Source organism: Pseudorasbora parva, chromosome 13 (genome assembly GCF_024679245.1).
Source record: "Pseudorasbora parva isolate DD20220531a chromosome 13, ASM2467924v1, whole genome shotgun sequence".
In the NCBI taxonomy this organism is placed as follows: Eukaryota; Metazoa; Chordata; class Actinopteri; order Cypriniformes; family Gobionidae; genus Pseudorasbora; species Pseudorasbora parva.
In genome coordinates, this window is record NC_090184.1 from 32,405,485 (window position 1) to 32,417,289 (window position 11,805).

The window sequence follows — 11,805 nt, forward strand, 5'->3', positions numbered from 1 at the left end:
ATGGGTGAAAGATCTGGACTGCTGGCTGGCCATTTCAGTGGCCGGATCCTTCTTCTACACAGCCATGATATTGTAATTGATGCAGCATGTGGTCTGGCATTGTCATGTTGAAAAATGCAAGGTACCTAGAGATGACGCCTGGAGCATATGCTGTTCTAGAACTTGGATATACCTTTCAGCATTAATGATGCCTTTCCAGATGTGTAAGTTGCCCATGCCACACACACTCATGCAAACCCCATACCATCAGAGATGCAGGCTTCTGAATTAAGCACTGATAACAACTTGGGTTGTCCATGTCCTCTTTGGTCATGATGACAAGGCGTCCCAGTTTTCCAAAAAGTTTTTCACTTTTCCACAGTCCATTTTAAATATGCCTTGAGAAAACACATGCGCTTCTGGATCATGCTTAGATATAGCTTCTTTTTTGACCTATAGAGTTTTAGTTGGCAACGGCGAATGGTACGGTGGATTGTGTTCACTGACAATTCCTGAGCCCAGGTTGTGATTTCCATTACAGTAGCATTCCTGTGATGCAGGGCCCGAAGATCATGGGCATCCAGTTGTCCGGCCTTGACCCTTACACGCAGAGATTGTTCCAGATTATCTGAATCTTTGGATGATATTATGCATTGTAGATGATGATAACTTCAAACTCTGCGATTTGTCTTTGAGAAACTCCTTTCTGATATTGCTCCACTATTTTTCGCCACAGCATTGGGAATTGGTGATCCTCTGCCCATCTTGACTTCTGAGTGACACTGTCACTCTGTGATGCTCTTTTTTATACTCAATCATGTTGCCAATTGACCTAATAAGTTGCAAATTAGTTCTCCAGCTATTTCTTATATGTACATTTAACTTTTCCGGCCTCCAATTGCTTCCTGTCGCAACTTTTTTGGAATGTGTAGCCACAATGAAATCCAAAATTAGCCAATATTTGGCATGACATTTCAAAATGTCTCACTTTCAACATTTGATATGCGATCCACATTCTATTGTGAATAAAATATAAGTTTATGAAATTTGTAAATGATTTCATTTCTTTTTTATGCATAATTTGTACAGTGTCCCAATTTTTCTGAAATCAGGTTTGTATAAACAACATTAAAAACGTAATTTAAAATTGATTAAGTAACAAACAATGAATTGTGTTCATAAGACTGCACCATGAGAATGGTGCAATGGTCAGCTCTCATTAACAGAGCTACTTGTTGCATGCATTTAAAGGAAATTAAATGTTTAAACAGATATCACTAATAAGCGGAGTCCTTTTGCTTTTAAATCATTGTGTGTGTCATAAAAGTGTTTGTGGTGTTTACTGTAGATTTTAGTGGGTTTGTTGATTCTCCAGTCTGCTGTCCAGAGCGGGAAGTGCCCTGAGCAGGCAGGAGATTCCTGAAGCGTTAGGTGGCTCAGACTGCTGACTGACTGACTAACTGTGTCTGGGTCTATATAGAAGCAAAAGGGCGATTTGAGGGATCCTTTCAGTCCTGAAGCATCACAGATTTATTTTTTGTTTTTTCTCACAAATCTGAGATGGAAAAAGATGAACCAATGAAACCATACTAAATAGTTGTTCATCTAAAAATAGATGGTCCAATCCACCAATAAAATCTCATAGTGAAAAAAAATTATCAAGTGACGCAAGTGAGGCCACAAGGCTCTGAGATGAGAGACGGAGACGACCGCAAAGACACAAGGGCCTTCTGTCTTATTCCAGTTTTATCTTTTTTATCTTTCAACAGACACTTGTCCTTGTCTTTACTCTGTTCAAAGCCTAAAAAAAACTGGTACAAAGCTTTGGTCAAATTCCAAGAAATATTGACTTTCCAGTTACATTCGTTTATTAGTATAATTGAATTAACCTTTATGAACTAGGTCCAGATGTGACACTTTGTACTGTAAATGTAGATTTTTGATTTCTTCAAAGAAAATGTTCATTATTGCACAGTGGGCCGAATAGTGTGAAAGGATCAAATGTAATTAGCTTGAAAGTCTGGCAGGAGTCATAGTCTCCAGGCATCTGGGATGTAGCTGAGCATTGAATAGTGATGAGAGATGAAGCTTCAGCATTTCCAACCTTTTATTACATAGAGAAAGACAGAGAGGAGGGAGAAAGAGGAAGACAACGTATAACGTACATATCTAGGCCTATATTCTGCTGACAATCACAAACAGGTCTTGCGTCTGCACACGCACACACATTACTGCTCTTTTATCTTTATGACATTTCATTAAAGCAGAAAGGTCAGCCTAAAACAGGTTTCTGATGAGTTCCCCACCTTCTGTGCTCCTCCCACAATTCATCCAGTAACACACACACACACACTTTCCACATCACCTTAAAAGACACGAAGCCAACTACTGAAAGCGTTAATTTACCCCAAAATTTAAATTTGTTTTCAAAAAAGAAGATATTTTAAAGAATGTTGGTAACCAGACAGTTGACGGCACACAGTGACTACATTGAAAAAAAATACTATGGAAGTCAATGGATGCCGTCCACATTCTTTAAAATATCTTATTTTGTGTTCAACAGAAGAAAGAAACTCACACAGGTTTGGAACAACACAAGGGTGAGTAAATGATGACAGCATTTTTGGGTGAACTAACCCTTGAACGTCCTGTACACAGCTTTAAACGCTCAGGTGTTTTAGGTATTTCCATGTTCTACTCCACAGACCTGGTTTCTTCTAGATTACATGGCTTTAAGTGTTTTGTTGTACTTGTTTACTAAAGGAGGATTTTCATGCTTGTCCCTCCACTGAGTCACATTACACGGTTTAAAGTGGTCTAGACCTGTTCTGCATAGGACAGGGAAGGCCTGGATTATTTACCCACCCATGTAAGGATTACAGACCATCTTAACCTGTCCATTAGCGCTGGGCCATCTCAGACAGATAGGCTACCCGACAGACATCTCTAGGCTCTCTCTCCAGTTCTCTTTTTCACCCGAGCTCTAATCCACTCCACTAGAAGCCTGAACTGACAGAACCAGGCGGCTGAACTAAGATTACTGCTTCCTCCCTTTTCTTTCTCTTGCTCTCTCTCTATTGATCGCTTGGTCTCGTTCTCTCCATTGTCATTTCAACCTCCAGCTAGATTCAGAAACACAAAACTATGAATATGCGTCATGAAAAAAACGTGTCATTGTCCTGATACCCAATGCAGTTTTCTTCTGTAGAGGACATCATATTTTAAAGCTGCAGTCTGTAAGTTTTGCCTCTCTGTTTGAAACCTGCAATTGCAGTTAATTGTTGAATTATCTTCTTTACGTGGGTCGTGCATCGGCACGGCTCCTCGGAGTGGATGAAACGAATGGTTTAAAGGAGTATTTAAAGGAGGCTGTTTTTCATGTCTGCGGGTTGAAGCGATCCCAATAATATTTAGCCCCGTGAATGTCAACTTTAGCAGGGGAACCCTGCCAAAAAGAATGCAGATTTTACCCCCAGAGGGACCCATCCTTAAACTCAATTAATTAGGCTAGTTTAGAGGAGCAATTGGGTGGGTTTTGGTGTGACTTAATGACGCGAAGATGAATTTCCATGCTTGAATTTCCCGTGGAAAGCTTACAGTATCACGCAAATTATAAACACATTATTACAAGCTTACCATTGTGAACCGGATAAGGTAAGGAGATCGTTTCGAACACTGGCTGTTTATGAACACTGGCTGACTGGCTCAAATTGAAAAAAAAAACTAGTTATGGCCTTTCTGCATATTTTGACTTTCAGCATAGATTTCCTACATGACCCTGATGTGCCATGATTTACGTCATGGCACATCAGGCATTTTGGAAGATAGGGAAAGAAATCATATATCAATATTCTTATGAAAAGGAATATCTCATATGAAAATATTACCAATTATTACCAAATTATCGCATGTCTTTTTTATTACATGTTGCCCCAAGAACACATATGCAAATTAGATACAGTGTATAGATGCATTGCATAGAATGGAAATATAATTTATGACTATGTTAACACATATCGCATAAAGTAAGATTGTATGTCCAATATGGAGGATATGTATGCCAATAAAAGAACTGAAGATATATCCCAAACATTTGTATGCATTCATGTGCGCGCGCGCGCGCGAGAGAGAGAGACAGAGACAGAGACAGAGACAGAGAGAGAGAGAGAGAGAGAGAGAGAGAGAGAGAGAGAGAGAGAGAGAGAGAGAGAGAGAGAGAGAGAGAGAGAGAGAGAGAGAGAGAGAGAGAGAGAGAGAGAGAGAGAGAGAGAGAGAGAGAGAGAGGTGTGTATGAAAGTGCACACCACACCAGAAAATCCGAGCTATTTCTCAGAAACAATATCTCCCTCTGCTGGATAATTTGGTAAATGCAGACTGTGCAGAGCGTTAGAGACATTGCATGCTATTTTAAGAAAAGAAAGAAGAAGAAAACGAAAACAAGTTTTATCTTGTTTCCCTGGTTTTGAGTGGTGTTCTGTGTTCTTAAAACGGACTGCGTGACTCATAATACTTATATTAGATTTTTCATATGCATGTCACGTGACATTCCATAAAAACATCCACAAAATAACATCCAAAAGTTGTCTTTTTATCGCTCTACCTCATTCAGTTCGGCTGTCCATAATTTTAGCAGAAGAAATAGAGAGATTGTCATTTACATTTATTCGATTGGCAGACCTTACATATACACACACATTATAAATATTATATATATATATATATATATATAGGCTATATATATATAAAACGCCTTAACATTTACAACACAAAACACATCCAAAGGAGGCAGCTTCGACTGTTCCTCTAATGTCACTCACACACCTGTAGCTACACGTTGAATCTGTCAAGTCTGCACTTTACACTGGGTTGAGTTTAGATTCACTAATCACCATCATCTTCTTCTGACCTCACACGTACTTAAGACAGCGGCCAATTTTCACAGTGATGTTTCCCTGACGGATAAATTTGACATGAGATCGGCCTCAGTGACGACAGTCCGTCTATGTTGGTTGTCATGGTAACACGGAAAGCCACCAATTAAGAAGCGGAACATGTCTCTCGCGCTGTGTAATCTCCCGGTGTTAACCTAATATGTAAGAGAGGAGGTAAATATGGATCAAAGTTACAAAAACGAATCATTATAATCAATTTGCAAGTGAAAATGAAGCCCTTAGGCTCTCTCTTTTGACTTGCAGCATATAAACTTCGTCTGTGCTTTCTCTATGGCGCAATCGTTAGTTCACCCAAAAACAAAAATTTCATTAGGCTACTTACCCTCACTTCCAAACCCGCAAGACTTTCGTTCAACTTCAGAACACTTTCATAAAGAGATCGTAAAATGTCAAATGAATCCACATGAATTGAGCGGTTTAGTAGGCTACACATTTTCTTAAGAGACACAATTGCTTTATAGGCCTAATGAACATATTTAATTTAGGCTTTAATTCACATATAAACATTCATCAACTCACACATCAGTTGGTAAACAGAAGCTCAAAATGCTGGGTTAAATTGGGTTGTTTTTAACCCAGCATTTTTTAAAGTGCAAGAACCAATGAGGTTCATTCTCATGTGCAGCATATCCTATTTGAGCTTCCACGAACCAATAAAGTTTGTCTTCGCAAGTCAAGCAGGTTTGGTTGAGCTTCTGTTTATATTTGCTGATGTTTATGTGAATAAAAGTCTAAGTTAAATTTAATCTATTCAGCCATCGAGTCTCTTTAGAAATTTTGGACTATAAACCGCTCAATTCGTATGGAGTAGTTTTACCATCTCTTTAAGAACTTTTTGAAGCGTCAACGTAGTTGCGTAGCTGTCAATGGAGGGACAGAAAGCTCTCAGATTTCACCATAAATATCTTCATTTGTGTAGGCCTACTGAAGATGAACAAATGTCTTACGGGTTTGGAACACTCTTTTTGTGGGTGAACTAGCTCTTTAACTTTCTTTTAACACAAAGGTCTTTTGACGACCCTTAGTCAGCGATCTAAAAAGCAGTCAATTTTAAGCCACGTTTCACGCTTTTTTTAAGAGGTCCCCACATCTTACAGTTTGTTTTTGAAAATTTGACCCACTTTCAACGTATTCGTGTAAGCACGACCATATCAAAAGAGCCGTCATTATATGTTCAACATCGAGTATCTAAGCCTACATATAGCCTATATGCATGCGTAAGTAGCATAAAATACTGCTAAAGAATCACGAATATTACAGGATTTCATAAGATTCAACATCATCAACAGGCTCAAACTCGGGGTACTTCAATCTTGAGTCATGCATTTCATTATTCCATTACATAGTTTTTCCCGGTTTTGTTGAACGGAGAGCCCTGAACTGAGTGTAGCTACGTGAGGAGGACTATAATGTGCACCGGTACTCCCACGCACCCTCGACCGTTCATTCAGCACCACAGCAACCGAACAGCGACCACGGCGTGCACATCAACAACGGAATGGGAAAAAGCCGAATAGCAGTCGCTTTGACAGTGTAGATGTCAACGATTTATCCAATCTCATCTGGACGCCTCGCGTGTTTGTGTGGATGTCTGTGTTTAATGAAGGAATACACGCTATAACGGAACGTCAGATGTGACCGAGAGCAACTACAACGCTGTGTAACATACTTTTCGCGGTTTCTCCTCCATCGTAAATCATGAAATACTTTGATATCGCCCGCTGTTCCGATAGCGCAAACATCAATCGAGAAAAACCGAATCGCGAGCACCTCTTGTCGAGGCGAGCGGTCCGCCACACCTGACTGTTTTTGCTCTGCCTCCGCTTGTGACATGAAAACTCGGACCAGAAAGAAACGGATGAAAGGGCGAAGAGATGCAAAAGGCCATGCGGATTTGAAAGGAAACATATCAGATTGAAGTGAGAGCCCAAAACAACCCTTAAACCCGATCGCGAGTGACAATCAAAGGCATGGGCAAACCAAAGATCAGGAGATGGTCGGAGGTCTTGCAACCTGTTGTTGATCCCGAGTAACTAGACAGTGATTTGATAGTTGTTGATCATATCTAAATGGCAATGACTTGGGGGAAAGCACGTGCTTTTGATTGACACCTGTTTTTGTCTTGTTCGTGATTTTTCTTCACTCAAATCGTCTAAATGTATTATTTTGTGGAGTAACTAGCCTGTTTTGGGCGCGTGGACTGACCATGAGCTTAGATCGACTGTTTTTTTTGGACATATAAAAGTATTTTATTTTTAAACACCCTACTTGTTTGGTCGATTACCCTGATTCTGACCCTCTCCAGCCATGGGTTGCCTTCAGAGTGTCGCCTGCAAACCCCGAATCAAACGCGAGAACATCGTTGTTTTCGACGTGTCTGCTACTATTGACCATTGCCCGACAGTGATCGAGGAGAATTCACCCATAGTGCTCCGCTACAAAACTCCGTACTTCAAGGCCTCCGCCCGGATAGTAATGCCGCCGATCCCTCGAAATGAGACTTGGGTTGTGGGTTGGATTCAAGCGTGCACTCAGATGGAATTCTACAACACCTACGGAGACCTCGGCATGTAAGCCTGGTGCATGTTTTAAGTCTTCAATGATAGAAATTCAGATAAGCAATCATTTATCTGGGTCAGTGGCGAATTATACAATTATTTACAAAAAAAATTGTTTAAAACATATGCCAAGATATTGCAATTTGAAACCTTTCCATTTGTAATTTTTGAAAAACAAGAAACCTAATTCGAATTAAATGACTGTCAAGCAGCATATAGCCATAAATCAGCTAAGGTACTAAAATACTTGCACGTTGAGTAAGTCACAATTCATGTATTTTTCCTTAAAAAGTTACTCATTTTGACCCAAACAAAACATAACATTATGACATTAAAAAAAGTATTTGGGGTTTTTCTTAAAACTTTGTGTAATCAAATTGATGCCACACTGACTTTGATTTGATGGACAAAGGATATTAATTTATTTTAATATTGATATCTTTCATATTTTGAGACGTAACAATAAGAAAATATGCCAAACTGCTTATGTCAACATTCCTACAGTGAAGAATATAAGCATTTTAAAAGACTTTCTTCTGTATTTTTTTCCAATTTAGACATTACACCATTTAATTTTAAGCTTCACTCAAAAAAGATTCATTGACCCATCTATGAGTACATCTTTCATTTATATAGATTTGTTTGTTCAATTACGGCTTTAAATAGTGCATGGCAAAGGATAAGAAGTGCAGCAGTGATTTATAGAGAGTATGCATACATCAGCTCAGTGCCTGAGGGGAGGAGTGTTTGCACCTTCATCAGTCACTGCTCTTTCATTTATACTCCCACAAATGAGTTTCACAGCCTGTCACTGGATCAGACAGGGAGAGGTAGCGGATAAAAACGGAATAGCTGCACTGAAACATCAGCGTGGTCGCACTAAACAGTTTAGTTTTGCAGGCGAATGCAATTATCTATAAAGACAGAGCAGCAGACGAGATAGGGACATTCTCACACCCACCCACAAGCCCTGTGACGCGTGATGTGGGCCCTTCTGATGCTGCCTGGGGGGCCTGTCTGTGTGGAGGTGTGGACATGTGTGTGGGGGTGTGTATTACTGCCTGAGCGGGTGGTTGCGTGGGGTTAACTGTGACACAGATGGTGCTGTACCAAAGAAGAAATGCCAGCATCGGGTCATACCTAACAACACCCAGCCACATTAACGTCCTCTCACACTGAGTCATTTTACACAGGCAGCTGGGACCCTGGTAATGAATGTCATCATTAACCCCAACTATCATCTGCACAATTGGACTGAGCATCTTCTTTCACTTACAGCATATAATAGGCTTAGCTCAACAGCACAACCGTGTTTGTTTAACCTCGAAACGTTACATTTCCGCAGGTCAAGCTGGGAGCTGCCAGAGCTACGTGAAGGATTGGTGAAGGCCATCAGCGACTCGGACGGCGTGAGTTACCCGTGGTACGGAAACACAACAGAAACGGTGACCCTCGCCGGCCCCGCGTCCAAACCCTCGCGCTTCACTGTCAGCATGAACGATAACTTCTACCCCAGCGTGACGTGGGCCGTACCGGTGAGCGAGAGCAACGTGCCTTTGCTCACGCGGATCAAACGCGACCAGAGCTTCACCACATGGCTGGTGGCTTTGAATATGGCCACACAGGAAAAGATCCTCCTGCAGACAGTGAAGTGGAGGATGAAAGTGGACATCGCCGTTGACCCCTCCAAGCCACTGGGCTCTCGAGCAAGACTCACAGGCCGGGTGCACCAGGACCAGCCCAAGGTGTTGACCCATATGGAGCCGATCCCCCCTAACGCTTTGGGTAAACCTAATGCTAATGACGCCCAAGTGCTAATGTGGAGGCCCAAGCGAGGAACACCATTAGTGGTGATTCCCTCCAAGTAGCAGGTTGTGAAGGTTTTCAATCAAAATTTGCCTTAAATCCACACTAATGCCTTTAAAGAGATGATTGGTTCTTGAATGGCCATAGAGACACTTAAAGGAACAGTTCATTTTTAAAAAATAATGATTTACTCACCCTCAAATCATTTCAAAAACCTGTATGACTTTCGCTCCTTGTGTGGAACGCACAAGAATATATTTCAAAGAATGATTCTGTCCATCCAATGAAACAAAACTACATGGACTTTCAGTGCATAGAAGGAAAAAATACAAATTTTTAAAAAGATCTTCTTTTGCATTCCACAGAGGAAAAAGTCAAACAGGCTTGGAAACCATCCCTTTAATTTGTTATTGACATTTGCCTTAAAACCTCAAGAATCAAGGTGAATAAATCATACTGGGGTATACATAAAAGGGATACTCCACCCAAAAATTTACTGTCCTAACTTAACCATACTTTGATTCTGAGCATGATTCTCTTTTTTACTGTGGAACAAGTCAGTGGGTTTTGGTCTTCAAAATGTTCCTCTGCAGAGGAAAGAAATGTATACATGTTTGGAACCACATAAATGATGGCAGCATATTCATGTTCATTTTTGGATGGAGTATCACAGACAATTTTATTATTTACAGATAGGACTGTGCCAGTGAACGTTAACCGCCCCACAACAGCGGCTGAGTAGCACCGGTGGTGGTCGGCCAAACAATTATTATTACTATTATTTTTTATGTGAATGCTGTTTTACGTGGATATTATGACACGAGTTAATCACTACGCTTTATTTACAAAATAAATAATAAATCCTATTATTTATTTTGTAATTAAAGCGTTGTGGTTAAAGCTACACTGTGTAATATTTCCCCCATCTAGCGGTGAAAAGGTATATGACCATCCAGTGAGTAATAGTTTCTGTTCCTCTCAATTCTGATTTCGTTTTAACTCCTACGGTGGCCGATTTAGTCCAAGATTAACATGGCAAGCCCTCTCTTCACATTCGACACGGTGCCATCCACAGATATGTATACGTATGCATATCTATGCGTATACATATCTATGGTGCCATCGAGTGTTAAAACGCGAAAGGCGAAGCTTGAATTTATGGGTATGTCCCTCTTTGGCTAATGTACTTTCAAGATGGAGGGGCAACATGGCAACCGGCATTCAAACCCCTCACCCGTATGTATTTTCTATGGCATATTATAAACTTAAGAGAATACTTTATTACTTGAAAGAAGTAAATATACATTAATGAGCACATATATTTATGAAAAAACTGTGTTTTTAGCTAAGAATAAACTAAAAAAAGTTACAGTGTAGCTTTAACTTCTTAAAAGACGTAAATAAGTATCTCGTTGGGCATGAATGTTGTTTCCATGGCTGCGAGGTAACATTTAATTGCGAACCTATTATTTATTTAGAAAATAAAGCATGCTTCACTTGTGTCATATTCACGTAAAAAGGCATTCACATACACATTTTTTTAAATTAATAAATAAATTGGCGCTTTACCACCGCGGTGGTGCGGTTGTCATGTTCACCGGCACAGCCCTGTAAGTGTAAAACATCTGCGCTACACAGGAGCCAGTCTTGATCAGACAAAGCAGCAAGCTTAGATGCTACGTATAGAAACACAATGTTGCAAAACAAGAGAAACTGTTGTGCATAAATGTATGACTTGAGAAGGTGTACAATTGAATTCAATATTGCCTTTTAGCTTAATTAGCTTAATTTAAAGTGCTTCTGAAGTAAACTGAAAGCTCCAACCACACGGCATAAATGAAAAAGCGATATAAGACTTTAGTTCCACTGAACATAACCTGGACTTGTGAATACTGCTGCAGTGGTAATGGCAGGCCTTCGGCTGCTTGAATTTCAATGCCCTAAGCTTAAGAATGTCTGGAGCTGTCTACCATTTCACCTGGGAGCGAGGGAATCAAGGGAAGGGAAGAGAAAGATTTGAACAGTGCTGCAAACACCAACTCCCACCGCTACTCATTAGAGAGGTGAAAACCATCCAGACATTGCTACTGAGATAACGAACACACATCCAGACACAAAAGCACAACAAACACTCAACCGCCTTCTTCTTCTTTGAAGCACCCTCATCTTCCTCCTCAAGAGTCTCCAGCGCCTGCACAAATTACAGTGGAGTGACTGCTTGATTATCAAAAATGAATCAGTTCGCTTGAGCATTAAAGTCACTGGAATTGTATAAATTAAATTTATGATGCCAGGGAAGCACAGACTTCGAAAGCAACATTACCGATGCTGGTCTTCAGAGGTCACCGCAGAGATTATTGTTTTTGTGGTTCACAGTATGTTGTGAAGGACTCGGGCAGCTAGAGCATCCTGACTGATCAAATAAACATGGATCTAAATGCCCAACTTTATGGAAGAACCGAAAAATCTTTTTGCCTTTTTAATTACGTTTTTCCAAGCTGTGATTGCAT

The 11,805-nt window shown here is 40.3% G+C and overlaps 1 protein-coding gene across 1 annotated transcript; it reads left to right on the forward strand.

Annotated features, from left to right (window-relative positions):
* Positions 1-1,848: 1,848 nt before the first annotated feature.
* fam78bb (family with sequence similarity 78 member Bb) lies at positions 1,849-11,771 on the forward strand. The gene is made up of 2 exons (XM_067413984.1): positions 1,849-7,501; positions 8,835-11,771. The coding sequence occupies exons 1-2, from the start codon at positions 7,239-7,241 to the stop codon at positions 9,355-9,357; spliced, it is 786 nt and encodes a 261-aa protein (XP_067270085.1). The 5' UTR covers positions 1,849-7,238; the 3' UTR covers positions 9,358-11,771.
* Positions 11,772-11,805: the final 34 nt, after the last annotated feature.

Coding starts and splice junctions, on each gene's coding strand:
- fam78bb (XM_067413984.1), top strand. CDS start 7,239: ATGGGTTGCCTTCAGAGTGTCGCCTGCAAACCCCGAATCAAACGCGAG. Junction 7,502..8,834: donor ACCTACGGAGACCTCGGCAT/GTAAGCCTGGTG, acceptor ACATTTCCGCAG/GTCAAGCTGGGAGCTGCCAG.